The following is a 13,645-nucleotide window of genomic DNA, read 5'->3' on the forward strand; positions in this document are numbered from 1 at the left end:
TCGATTTATACAAAACAATATTTATTTCAATAATATTTCAATAACAAAATTTATTCTATGTAACGAGTATTGATACAAATTTCGCTAATAAGAAAATATGTCGTTCTCCATATAAAATTATATTTAAATCCAACTTTTGTATACACGTCATTTTTTATTGCTCTCGTTTGAACATGTCACAAAATTACATTCTATGTTTTTAAATATATAAACAGAAATATAACTTTGATAAAATTATATATCTGGATAAGCAGTTCCTACCAGATCGTTTCCTCTGTACTTAAATTTATAGGTGACAATGTTAAACTTCGTTCCTCCGAGAGACACCGGGCAATTTCCCTCTGGTCTCGCGTAAAAGCACACCGTGTACAGCGCCATCTCCAGTTCAGGCGAGGTACCCACGAATAGTGCCGTTACCGGTTTATCGTACCCGTTGTATTTCGTTCTTATTTTGATGATAGATGCTTTCTGAAAGAACGAACACGTACAAATACAATTGGTAACTTTTCATGTAGTATGAGTCATAGTTCTCTGGAAATACCACAAAAGAAACAATAGACAAACGTCATTATACGAATGATAATAGCTGCTGGAAGTGGAATGGAATCCATTATATATTCATTAAAAACATCTTTCATTAATGAGCCTATTATTAAATAGAAAAACCTGTCATTCTTTTTCAAAAATAATTTATCAAGAAATGATCTTACGATTAAAAAGAAAAAAATAATTTTGACAGAATAAAAATTAACTCACATCTCCAAGGTCAACTTTGTTCAAATATCCAGCATAATTTGCTTTTCCACTGCTTTCCTCTTTGCTATAGAAGATCCAATTATGCAAACCAACTACTTCGGTACCAGATGGTACACTCTTAAGTTCTGCCATGAAAACATGCTCGAAACCTGAGCTACCAATTTTTCCTTGTCCTCTAGAGAACAAGTTAAACCATATTTTTCTTATCGTGTCTTTATATTCGTAATAATCTTTGCGAATTTGTCCTTTGTCCGCTAAAAATCTCATAGCGTAGGACATCACGTTCGTGCTGAGGAACGTGTCTACAAGGAGACTCTCTTCTTGTCTCTGCAACGGGCTTATGTGCTCATTTACATTGGTTTCCGGTTTGTAATTGTCATAGATCGATATCACTCTTTGAATCGTGGGACCTTGGTACGCTTCTGCGTTTACCGTGAACAGCCTGCAAGTAGAGGTTATTTTTATGGAATCTATGGTAACTGAAAGAACATGGCAAATCAAACTAGTCTGTAGTTACACGAACTATACTATCTAGAAATTCAAAGAACCATCAAATTAGAATTCTAGTGATGTTTAAAAAAATGTTTTTAAAATAGATCCTCCTGATGCCTAATGCTCTTCTATTAATCTCCACTATTATTCTTGCTGTAGTGTATAACAACTCTCTTGCCTCCAATATTTTTCATTTGTATTTTAAAAGCTTACGGTTGTGGTGCGTCATCTGTTGTGCTACTACTGCTTGTTTGCTTCTGTAGATTCAGCGTGATATATCTGTTCGCATTATTGTTATCCTTAATGAAGAGAGCCTCGGAAAGTTTCTCCAAGTCTTCATCAGTGATAGTGTTTCCTTTGCTAAAAGTAGGATTACTAGAATAGGTTTTCTTATTTGCTGCTGCTGCTCCTGCTACAGCTGCTCCTGCTAGTGCACCACCTGCTAATGCACCACCTGCTATTGCTCCTGTGGATGGCCCTGTTCTTCCAGGTTGAGTCGGTGTCGATGGTCTTGGTTGAGATTGACCTATACCTGGTTGGCTTGGATAATTTGGCTGATTTGGATATCCAGGTCGTGGAGCAGGTGTAGGTGAGTTAGATCTGCTGCCACCACCAGCAACATCAGCCCAAGTTCTTCCAGGGGAACCAGGACTTCCTGGTGCATTAGGAGAACCAGGACTTCCTGGTGCATTAAGAGAACCAGGACCTCCTGGTGCATTAAAGGAACCAGGACTTCCCGGTGCATTAGGAGAACCAGGTCTTCCTGGTGCATTAAGAGAACCAGGACTTCCTGGTCTAGATGGTGCTGGCGTTGGACCTGGTTTTAACGTTACGAACAACGAAGATACTTGATTGCCTCCAGGTGCAGGTTGATTCGGAGATGGTTGAGGTTGTCCTGGTGCAACGGCTGGCTTAGAGCCCGGTGTAGGTGATCCTTGAAATAAAAGTATATCAGGATGAAAATTATTTTCTTCCACATATTAGTATGTACCTGGTGTTTGTGGACGAGGTTGAGGCTGAGGCTGAGGTTGTTGTTGAGGCCGTAGCGATGGTGCGTTTCCAGGACTCGCTACTGGCTTGGCGCCTGGAATACGTAGCCAAATTAATATTAATAAAGCTTTATCAATTGTATCTCCTTCTTCCCTACTAGTATTACGATAATTTATACCTAGCGATGGAAGTAATTCTCCGTAACATTATATACGTAATTTATTCTATTTTCCGTATAAAATCGTCATTAAATTAATTTTTACCTGGTGTTTGTGGCTGTGCCGTGCCTCCAGGTACAGAGTTCGGTTTGGAACCTACCAAGTTCACCAGATTAATTTTCACAAACTCACATATTTAAGAAAACTATCTAGAAATTCTATAACATCGATCAATTAACCTCCAGAACTTAATGCTGGTCCTTCACTAGGCAGTTTCGGGGATTGTCTTCCGGGCTCTCCAGCCCCAGTAAGATCAACAGCCCAGTCTCTGTATCCTTTACCAGTGTTACCACCGACTCCTGGGTTTCCTGGTTTCGGTGCCGGGAAATCGAGACCCACTTCCGTTCCTGGGTTAGGTCTGCTTGGTCGAGCATTTTCTTTTATTTTTCCTCCAGTCGAAGTGACTCCAATCGCCAATCCAGGGTCACCCGCTCCAAGAACAGCTGATCCAACATTCGTTGGACTTCCTGTAGGTTTGTTTGTTACAGGTGTTGCGCCTGGTAGCGTGTTTGGTTTCGTTTGTACTGGATCTGCGACTGCTGGAGCAACAGTTGTGGTGGTCGTGGTTGCGTCCTTCTTCTTCCAGAATTTCCATCCTGCTTCTGCGTCGCCTAGAAATTTAATTAAAATTAGGATGGATAATAATGGCTGGTAGGAACAGGAATTTCGTGTGATTATTTAGGAATTGCGAGATTTATTACTATAGAATTATAAATAATCACATCATTATTTTGTCCACAGATTTTGTAATAAAAGTTCCCATAATGAGAGATCTCTTCTTTGATCTTCAACAATTTGAAATGGTAATTTGCATGGAAAAGTTGTAATTAAGAATGAAAAATATGTTCTGAATCACTTGACAGAAAAAGATCATGACTATTTGCTTGAGATGTCGAATAATAATTACTTAAGATGAATAATGATGTATCGATATGTACTTATATATATACATATAATACATATAATTATACATATATTATATACAGGGTGGTTAGTAACTGGTGGTTCAAGCGAAAAGGGGGAGATTCTACGCGAAAAAAGAAGTCGAAAATATAGAATAAAAATTTTTTTTTTAATTTTTCCATCGAGACAATGATCTACAGTGAGATCCGTTATAACGAGACGTGGTAAAGTGCACGTGTACCGAGCGAAAATTCAAAGTCAATTTTCTCGAAAATAAAGCCTCAAACGAAAAAGTTTTATTCTATATTTTCCACTTCTTTTTTCGCGTAGAATCACCCCCTTTCCGCTTGTACCACCAGTTACCAACCACCCTGTATATATATATAAGTACATATCGATACATCATTATTGATGATATATACATATATGTGTATATGTATACAAGAATCGAGATTAAGAGAATTTACGTTGTTGATTACATAGTTTCAATTCCTTTTCTATATCGAGTCTCTGTGGCGTGACTTATCTTAAAAATGCTAAAGTTGCTCTGAAATCCCACATTTGTGCCCCCGATTTCAATAATAGTGTAGTATAGTTATGTGTGAGCATGAACTCACGATAACCTTGACGATATGCAGAGGAACGAAATAAGCATAACGGAATGTTTAGCTAGGACTCGAGATCACGTAGTTTGGTTGCAGAAGATAATAATTTTTTTAAACAACGCTTCTCTAAAATTATTACGTAATAATTGTTATTGTATGTCAATATAATTTATCTATAATATTTATCAGTTTCTATATATTTCTATATTCGTTTCTGTATTCACGATTATTTAATAAACACGATTGAAGTAATACCATTGTATAATACGGTCTTATTGAACTAAGTGTTTTCTCGGAAGAGAAAGTAAATAACAAACTATGTCAATCATCAAATTCTACAATATTTCGAATAATATCAACTTTTTAAGTTACTTTTCTAGAATAATAAAGTCATTTTTACGCAAGTAGGACACAACTTTCATTCATTGTAAGCGATTCGCAGCTCGGAAAACACGAAACAGAAATCTAAATGTAGTCGCTTTCACTTTCGCAAAATTTGCTTTGTTTCCTTGACATCCTATTCTCTTAACACCTATTACACACAGGTACGTACAACCAATTGAATTTCTCTAAGAACGTTTGAAACAAATCGTTTATTTCTTCAAAAATTCTTTTCAGGAAAATCAACAGAAAATAAACGCTTCACTTACCGATAATTATCAGAGACAATCCAAGTATTAAGAAAACAGCGGGCACACTTTTGATATTCATGGTTCTCCGTTGATTGAAACGATCCTGAGGATCGTTTTCCAACGTAATAGAATCGAGAGCGTCGAGGAGCTACGTGGGCGTTTTAAGACGAACTGAAGCCTTACGGCGCCGGAATCAGCCACTTCCAGCCGATTATACTTTCCTCTTGCCTTCTCCGCCTCTCATTGACACGTCTGCAAGACTCTAGTTAAGGTCGTTGCACAGTCACCGCGTCTTTTACACTGAAAAGAATCGATCTTCTTGGAAGGATGATGTCAGCCCCTGATCTTGACTCTGCGTTCCATTTCACGATCCTTCGTTCGACTGCTGGTAACTGGTCTTTTCGTTTTGACATTTACAAACTGATTGAAAAGCGTCTTTTGAACCATCTTGTTTGTTTGTAGATTCTGCAGTGCTTTTGATTGGTTCTATCTTGCTATTGAAACTTCTGTTGAGTCAGTTGATGATGAATCTTCTTGTTATTTAGATTTATTGACACAGCGACGACGATCAGTTTGTTGAGAGCGGATGACGAATGAGTTAACAAAGTTCGGAAGATAACAGGCGATTCGAAATCGAGTTAAATTAGGAAATCGAAAATGGATTTACTCGCTGTCGGTACACGCGAGCGGCTGCTGTAGAAAGTATCTCAAGTTTGCCTTGTGAGCTTGAGAGATACTGTACGATATCTGTTAGCTAATGAGCATAGACTAGTTTTAGTTACAATGAAGTTGTAGCAAATTTTAATAATATAGAAAAATAAACTTTGGAAACTTTCATAAATTTACACAATTATATGATAATGTTTAGGAATGAAGAATTTATCGTTCAATAGAAGAAATGATACTTTATTTGTAGAGACAGTATGTACATATTTACACTCCGGAGTTTTCCGATAATCGCGGTCCGTGACAAACAAGTATATCGTTTAGTAACATTTAAAGAAATGCTCTATTACATATGAACGAATAACATCCTGTATGTCTGCGTCTAATATGAACCAGTTATTTATATCTGGTTAGACTTTAGAAATTCACTTTATATGTGTGTATCATATGTTATAGATTGTATATTTATATTAAAATACACTGAAGAGTATGTTTATAGAATGATATAAAAATATTATTTTTGCATCGAATTTCAGATTCTAATCAGAGGAAAATAGATGACTGCCCATAAAACGAAAAGAATCAGTAGAGTGATCATCAGCTTAGAACGAAAGTTGTCCCATCCGACTAGGACGTATTTTTGTGGCCTTCCAACATTCTCTATATCCAAAGAAGACTAAAACGTAACAAGATTCGTAAAAAAACAACGAAACGAGTAAATTATAGTCACGATTATCCCAATCCTTACGTCATCGTCGTCGATGTCTTCGTTTTCCTGTAGTCTTTGGGTACTTAAATTTTGACGCATTTGTGTTGCTTTGCTTTGAGTGCTTTTTACTTTACTAGGACCAGGCTTCGAGATAGGTTTCTTGTTAAATTGTGGCGACTTCGAGGATCCAGGATGATCAAAAGCTGTCAGTCTGATAGCTACGGTGTTTTCTATGCCTCGTAGTTTATTCGACTGCTGATTTTGCACGCTCGTAGTTTCTTTCTTCGACGATTCACTCACTGTTGCATTCTCCTTTGTCACGTCACTTTCTATAGATAGTGTTTGTTAATTAGAAAAACAGATTAAAAGCTTTTTAAACGAGTTGTAAACAATTCACAAAAACTAGTATCTGAACAACTTAACGGTTGTTTCTATAATGTTATGTTTCTGTATCGTAAAATGTAACAGGTTTGGGCAATTATAAGTGACTCGAACGAAAGGAGAGCAAGAAGTAGACTGTGGATATTTACGCAAGATCATGTTTCACTTTCATATTTAAATTTCTCGTATTATGCATAAACGTCAATAACTAAGAATACATAAATAGTTAATAACTAGATAATAGTAAAGAGTACAGAGTATGATATTTCAAATGTCTTGTCTCCGATTTAACTGTGGAAACTTGTAATTTTTTACTTTACGATTTCCATAAAAATATAAGACATTATATATATATATATATATATATGTAAAATTTTTGTAGGAAATGTTTCTGACATACCTTTTCCGGGATCATTCTGTTGTGAAGTCCCGCCCTGAGGATCTCGAATGTGAGACAAGAAGCTCTCCAAATATCGCGCAATCGTCTTCTCTTTTTCCCGCTTCAGATTGCTGGCTAGGTGTATTTCCGTCGGTGCATCTATCACGGGACTCGAGTGGAAAGTCGCTAAGGCAACGACAATACTAACTTCCAGACGTTGAACTTTGCTCCTAATCGTCGGGCGAGAATCCTCGATCTATCTCTTGTGCTGCCAAAGAAACAGAGATTAGATAATAAAGTTGAACAATACTTATAACAGTAGATATTTCTCCAACGTCTTAGTACACTCTAAAATATAAATTATAATTTAAAGAATTCATTTTGCTCGACACATATTAAACAGATAAGGTTACATAGCCTTGGTAAAAAAGAAATTCGAAAAAAGAACTCAATTAATACATCCTTGTTTGCGCATAGGAGAAAAACATTATAAACGACTCTTACCTTCGTAAACATTATACTAGAGATCCTACGAACTTCGTATGACTCAGATACACCGACGTACAAGCATAAAATGTCACTTCGAAGGCCGCTTGACTCAGGTGCAAAACACGGCCTCGAGATCGCGGGGCATTAACGGCGTTTATCGTCCTTCGTCTTTTCTCTTCTCGGATCGTCCGTCGATAAATCTTCCCTGAGAATTCTGATCGTGTTCGTACCGGGCAGGTCGTTGGTAAAAGCACAGATTCCGCTGGTAGAGCGTCATATATTCGCAGATAACTTCGCGTGGAACCTTTGCATGCGTCATCGTTGACAGGAAGAAATTATAAGTCTCAAGTTCAGGTCTAGTCTAATATTTAATTGTTTTGTAATTATTGTCTTCGACGATCTGAAAGACTAGATGGATGAAAATCTGGACGATTAAATTCCCGATAAAGTTGTATTTCTGAATAGATTTTTATCGGTATTGATGAGAAACTGATTTTGATGTCATCTAGTTGGTTTGCAATGAAAAGAAGAATTACAGATGTTTGTACATGCATCAGTTATCAAATAAGATTTCGACAATTATCGATAGCAAGATACGTGGGCAAGATAAAATGACTTCAAAAGTTTTCTGCAAGATAACTTTATTAATTCGCTTTTGTACAAATACTTTGTAAAAAATAGTCAACATTATATAATCGAATACCTTCTATCAAACATTTTACGTATAACATTATAAAGAGATTAGGAATACATTAGTGTGTTACAATCGCAATAATTTTATGGTAACTGTTAATATAGTTAAAAGGAAATATCCAATTCGAACAAATATTACAGGGACTAGTATCACTTCAATTTTATCCTCGCGGACGATTCCTTTGTACATTACAAAAGTTTTTCTACCTTTTTCTATGTCAAGTGTTTCAACACTGGGAATTTCTTCGTCATTGTACCGATAATCCCGAGAGTATATGCTCGCGTAAATAGGAGCCTCGAGATACTCTTTACGCAACTCAAACTCTGAATTTCTAAAACTTTCTGTCCACAAAAGAGTACACGTTTCTTACATTTGCATTTGCTCGTCGAGCAAATAACATAATTCTTCCACAAATCCACGATTTTGAACATAGAATTATTTATTGCTTCGCGCAAGGACGGATTCATCGATAGGAGATGGAGAATTCAATCAAAGTATCAGAATTCTACAGAAAAATCTTCCTCTCTTTCTCCTCACATTTCTGGCTTTTTCTTATACTTCAAAGAGTATCTTCTTGGACATCTTATCATGTATCTATGTTACCGAAGGCAAAGGATTACCCAAATTTTCCTTGTTCGCTTCCAAATGGAAGAACATCGGCCATCCAAGTTTCTCGGTGTCTTTAAATGCTTCACAAGATCCGATATTGGACGAGAAACGTGTAGACGATTACCCAGAGAACCAAAGCGACGATTACAGAGATAAGGAAGATAGTTTTGAGAAAATGCCAAGGGCTTTCCATTCTCGATTCCGCGCGATTGGCCCAGCTCTTGCAGCCGCCGTTTCTGCACGGAATACTACCTGGCTGCACGGGCGTCGACGTCGCGACGGTGCTCATCGGAGGTGTCACCTTCACCTCACCCAGTTCCGTTTCTTCTGCATTTTGGATCTCCGCCTTCGTCAGCTCGAACCTCGATGGACTCTCCATCTGTAATCACATCGAATAGTGGATAAAATTGATCAATACATTGTTGGAAGCTGTTGGATGTTATCAAAAGTGTTATCGTGACTTATGTTTGTCACCAGATAACAATTAATGTTATTTCAGCAGTAATAAGGCAGTTGCGATTTTAATTAATTGAGCTAAAGTCTTCTTCGTTTCAGGCTGTTTCAAATAACGAATTAAGAACTTATAAGGATGGGAATAAAAGAAAAAGTTAAATTTTAAAAGAAACGAAGAAAAGAGTCTAGCACGATTTTTTTATATTCAAAAGAAATAAAAAGTAAAAGATCTCACGATGTTTTTAAGACTATGAGAATTCTTTCACATATATTAATTCCCTATGAAAATAGAATATCACGTTGAAAATTAGGGATAAAATCAAAAAAGTTAAGAAACAATATGTAAACATCTGAGTATGCAACTTGTAGAGGAAGTCACGACGGCAACGAAAAACGGAATCATTACAAGAAAATAAATGCCTAATTTGTGTATTTAATTGACTCGTTTGACTGTTTTTAATATTTGTAGATAGCTTCGGTGTTATTTCACTCCCTCTGGAATGAGAGATCCAATATACAGATCTATATAATGTGAATCGTAAAATATTTGACACTCTATTATTAACGTCAAAGAGTTTGAAACGAAAAAAGTATTAATTCAGTAACAATCTCTATCTTAAGCCAAACGGAATACGTATAATGCGGTTTTGGTATAAAGTCAAGATACAGCAGATTGGCCACCACAATTTCCTATTTGTCAAGCAAAAGAAGTAGTCCATTTTGGAACACGTTTGTATATTTTTATCCACCTAACATAACATAACGGTACGCTCGAATGTATGCTAATCGACCAGGCCTCCACTTCTTTCGAAAAAAAGTAGAAGAAAGGAGCCAAAGAAAAAAGGATCCAACGGCATCTATAAATATTCAGCGTGGGTAGACGCCGTGAATAGAATTTGCAATAAATTGAACGAGCCTGAAATGCAACCAGCGTGACGATGCAGCCACTCCAAATTATTGATTATTTCACAATTGTGCTCGATTGTGCGGAGGAACGTGTGCACCGCGTTTCCAATGATTCTTAGCGGTAATCCACGACATTCTTTGCTTCTTCAAGTTTTCCATTTTCGTATATAGTATAGAGTACAATAGTACGTACGCATACTAAAAGAAAAAAAGAAAGAGAAAAGAGGAGAATCGACGCAATTTCTCATCAAGAAAAATAAACAAGAAAAAGTCTCGAGACATTTACCAGAGTACAAAAATTCTCTAGAAAATTAATTGTAAGAAAATTGGGAAGATGTGATATTGCTCGATCAAAGGCCACGGGTGAATGCACTGAAATATCGAAATGGTGAAAGGGTATGGAGTGGGGATATTACATGTGTCTCTGGAATTCGAATCTTGGGAGGGAATAAATCTTGCTCAGGCTTTGGTCGTGTCCCATATACCAAGCCCATCATTCTGCTGACCTGGTTCAAGTATGGATAATCCCATATGGATCCGGGGGATGGCACGATCATCATCTGCCAACGATATTATATATATATATATATATAGATCGTTAAATTTATTCAGTTTCGGGTTTTTAATAGTATTTCTATAACGCTATGTTATAGAGTTTTATAGAATTTATATCCAAATATTGCATTTTCTTAAATTTAGTACGTTACAACAATAAAATTTCATGGCAGCGTATTTTTTTAACAAACGCAAGGTCAAACTTATTTAAATCGTTGAGCGTCACTTTTACGACAGTCTAATCAATATTCATAACTGCTGACTACCGTAAGTGAAAAATTGTGTTGAAAATTTTGGTCGTATTTATTTTTTTCATGCATGTTACGAACTTCCTCCTTGAAATGGTTTTGTGCACTCACGATAACTTTCACTCGATTCTACAATGATCGGGTCCTCGACCAGGTGAACGAAATAAAATTGAACGGAATAGAATTTGCACGAAGTGTTTTCGAAGCAGAGGCGAAACGTCGTCGTGTAAGAATTGATTAGGTTAACGATTCATGAACTCTATTTAACTTTATCGAGGAGATCATACCTGATAGTATAAATCTTTGTTTTTTGAACTGGCTTCGAAACGAATTAACTATTCCTACTCGACATTTCTTACACGAACACCTAAACCTAAAAATTGTGATATATATAAAAGCTTTATAGAACCGATACTGGAAGATTTGAGAAAATGATTAAAGAGATAGAGACGTTTTTTAAGGAAAGAGATATTATAAAATCAAAGACTCACGTTATCAAATAAGTAGCTATACTTCCTGGTATGACAATTCCCATCGCTGTTCATATTTTTAAGTAGCTATTCAGTTGCACATTATTACTCGTTAATCACAGATAAATAGCAGAAATCCGATCTAATAAAGCTATCAAAACGTCTAATTAATTGACGTTTAGTTCCTGAATGAGCAACACGCGTTTCTTAGACGTGTAAGCAACACGAGACGAGGAAAGTTGTAGTTTATTTGCCTGCGACACCGAAGGAACTGACCACTTACGTCTATCGGGGCCCACTATCAACCTTTATCAATCCCGACCCCTGATCTTTCGTTATCGAACAGCTACTCTAGTGTAAATGTCGACGAAACGTTGCTAACCGGCTCGTAAATCGTTTAGAGGAAGTTCAATCGTTATGATAGTATGCTCTTAATTAGAGTATTTACTTTCCATAATTTCTCATATCGCTTAAATGGTGCGTGCACGGTATATACTATATAAACGATATGAAAAGTTATGTAAAATAAATACCGAATTAGGGTATTCCTACGGAATGGTACTTTTTAATTAAAATATCAGAATTTTAAACACGACAATAATTTATTATGCAATTATTATCTATGAAAATGTATGTAAACCGGAAGTCGTCCAAAGCCGAAAGGCAGGGACTATGTTTAATAAATAAATATTATCTATGAAAATATTACTGTGGTAAAATGCATTTTTGATATAAAGGTGAAAATAAATTTTTAATACAACTCAAAAATTCGTAGGTCAGTACGATGCGATGATCTTCAGAGGTACAAAAATTCACGAATTACCACGGTACCTGGATACAGAATCGAAAGGATACAATATGGAAAAGATTCCACGTTATTTGGAATAGAAGAATTGTTACGTGTACAAATGCGCAACAGGTCGAGGATGCACCAGCAATAATGATAAGTAGAATTCGTTGCGTAACCTGGTGAGGCTCATATTTTCAACAGGTAGTCAGAAACTTCGGCACAAGAGAATCGAAAGAAGAAATTGAAAACCGTCTTATAGAACATACAGAGAAATGAAACATTACCGCGATCGATCACATTGAAATTTAACCCTACAGAAACATGTTGCTTGTTACAAACTAAGACGGACAGATTGAAGTTTGTCAAGGAATAATTCATAAATCTCATTAATTTGTTTCCCCTATTTTCTTTTAATATCATCACTGATCGATCTCTCTTGCTTTTTATTGGTCAGTCACGTTAGTTCAATGAACTTCGATGACTAATTATTAGAAGTGAGATTCCGTGGAAGTGAAAGTACGGCAAGTTTGCGTCTAAAAGTATTGACGAACGAAAGTAGCTGCTTCACAAAGAGTTTCAAGGCTACCGCTCAAATCACGATGTTTATCGATGTTCTTAAAAATCGTGAACGTGCTCGTGTACGTAGTACATAGCTTCGTGAACGATGCGATTAAATTGTTTGGATCATGCCGTTTGAAAACATCATAAAATAAAACAGACATTCTTAATATTACATCGACGATCGTTTCCTTATGATAAGACAAGATGTAATTGCTACTTTGCACATCCACAATTACTTGATCCAAGGTTATTCGGATATTACAACATGCAAACATGTTTAAAACAGCATCTTCGTTAAAATATTATTATTACTGTGATTATAAAAGCTATCATCCTTGAATTTTAATGCTGAATAACTATATGAAACTCGTGTTGATAAATTTATTCGCATAAATTTAAGTAAGCAACATGTTGGAGGTACTTGTTTAGTTCTTTCAGAGAAGTATTATATTTAAGGATCGAATAGATCAGATCAAGAAAGATTTAAAAAATTTTAAATGTTCTGCGAAACACGCGTTCTCACCTGTTGAGGATGCCAAGTGTGCTGAAAGAAACTCTTGAAACACTTCATGTTGAATGCGACATTCCTTCACGTTTATCAGTCACTGTATTATCGCGATCATCTAATCTGTTGGTTATTGCTGGTCCATTCTTCTCTATCTATTTTACGATTTAAGACTCACTTTTGATCTGACACGACTGTACATCCGCATAATTAGGTCACACGCGTTATTTACAATTCCGCGTTCGATATCGCGGAATGGAAAATTTTAGATTTCCCAATATAGTTTATAGTAATAGATTACTACAAGTTGTTATCGAATTAAGTAGAAAAAAAGAATTATTTCCAACAATCGTATGAGTATCAGAGGATTATAAAATGCAATCGCATCTGTACGAGAGATCGCAGGCGAAAGTTTTGAAGCGCACACGTCGGTGCGCGCTCGACAACTAATGAAGTTCGTGCCGATAGTGGTAGAAGTTACACGAGACAGAATTGTCGTCTGTTAAAGTCTATCCATCGTACGCTTGTCGCTTGTGACATGCAGAGAAATGGCGAAATTATTTCGTAAAGTCTTACTATATAACGAGAGATTACTTGCGTAGTGAATGTCAAACTTACTATTAATTACAATATT

The 13,645-nt window shown here is 36.3% G+C and overlaps 4 protein-coding genes across 6 annotated transcripts in view; 1 reads left to right on the top strand and 3 right to left on the bottom strand.

Annotated features, from left to right (window-relative positions):
- Positions 1-13,645, top strand: part of LOC117205205 (cell growth regulator with RING finger domain protein 1-like) — a 43,158-nt gene that overhangs the window by 764 nt on the left and 28,749 nt on the right. The window lies entirely within an intron of this gene.
- Positions 104-4,906, bottom strand: LOC117205194 (poly(U)-specific endoribonuclease homolog). 2 transcript variants are annotated; one of them, XM_033443358.1, is made up of 7 exons: positions 4,615-4,906; positions 2,636-3,067; positions 2,502-2,552; positions 2,240-2,332; positions 1,462-2,182; positions 757-1,198; positions 104-468 (listed from the first exon to the last, which is right to left on the bottom strand). In XM_033443358.1, the coding sequence occupies exons 1-7, from the start codon at positions 4,673-4,675 to the stop codon at positions 235-237; spliced, it is 2,034 nt and encodes a 677-aa protein (XP_033299249.1). In that variant the 5' UTR covers positions 4,676-4,906; the 3' UTR covers positions 104-234. The 2 variants fall into 2 exon arrangements, with proteins under 2 accessions (XP_033299249.1, XP_033299250.1); XM_033443359.1 differs by lacking the exon at positions 2,240-2,332.
- Positions 5,482-7,247, bottom strand: LOC117205310. The gene is made up of 4 exons (XM_033443587.1): positions 7,236-7,247; positions 6,753-6,987; positions 6,011-6,300; positions 5,482-5,938 (listed from the first exon to the last, which is right to left on the bottom strand). Exons 1-4 carry the CDS (start codon positions 7,245-7,247, stop codon positions 5,795-5,797), a joined length of 681 nt encoding a protein of 226 aa, XP_033299478.1. The 3' UTR covers positions 5,482-5,794.
- On the bottom strand, positions 7,827-11,677 carry LOC117205215. 2 transcript variants are annotated; one of them, XM_033443402.1, is made up of 3 exons: positions 11,177-11,575; positions 10,299-10,442; positions 7,827-8,902 (listed from the first exon to the last, which is right to left on the bottom strand). In XM_033443402.1, the coding sequence occupies exons 1-3, from the start codon at positions 11,228-11,230 to the stop codon at positions 8,606-8,608; spliced, it is 495 nt and encodes a 164-aa protein (XP_033299293.1). In that variant the 5' UTR covers positions 11,231-11,575; the 3' UTR covers positions 7,827-8,605. The 2 variants fall into 2 exon arrangements, 1 of the variants encoding a protein (XP_033299293.1); XR_004487194.1 differs by lacking the exon at positions 7,827-8,902 and having other exon boundaries at positions 8,909-11,058; positions 11,177-11,677.

Source organism: Bombus bifarius, unplaced genomic scaffold (genome assembly GCF_011952205.1).
Source record: "Bombus bifarius isolate JDL3187 unplaced genomic scaffold, Bbif_JDL3187 scf7180000007987, whole genome shotgun sequence".
Classification (NCBI taxonomy): Eukaryota; Metazoa; Arthropoda; class Insecta; order Hymenoptera; family Apidae; genus Bombus; species Bombus bifarius.

Bases quoted from the DNA above. Each gene is read 5' to 3' on its own strand.
- LOC117205194 (XM_033443358.1), bottom strand. From the start codon at position 4,675: ATGAATATCAAAAGTGTGCCCGCTGTTTTCTTAATACTTGGATTGTCT. The intron at 2,553-2,635 runs GTTAATTGATCG...TGAACTTGGTAG, and splicing joins ACCAGCATTAAGTTCTGGAG to GTTCCAAACCGAACTCTGTA. The intron at 1,199-1,461 runs GTAAGCTTTTAA...CTCTACTTGCAG, and splicing joins ACAGATGACGCACCACAACC to GCTGTTCACGGTAAACGCAG.
- LOC117205310 (XM_033443587.1), bottom strand. The intron at 6,301-6,752 runs GTATGTCAGAAA...CACTATCTATAG, and splicing joins ACAGAATGATCCCGGAAAAG to AAAGTGACGTGACAAAGGAG. The intron at 5,939-6,010 runs GTAAGGATTGGG...GTTACGTTTTAG, and splicing joins AAGACATCGACGACGATGAC to TCTTCTTTGGATATAGAGAA.
- LOC117205215 (XM_033443402.1), bottom strand. From the start codon at position 11,230: ATGAACAGCGATGGGAATTGTCATACCAGGAAGTATAGCTACTTATTT. The intron at 10,443-11,176 runs GTGAGTCTTTGA...TATCGTTGGCAG, and splicing joins ATAGCTACTTATTTGATAAC to ATGATGATCGTGCCATCCCC. The intron at 8,903-10,298 runs GTAATATCCCCA...ATGTGATTACAG, and splicing joins TTCGAATTCCAGAGACACAT to ATGGAGAGTCCATCGAGGTT.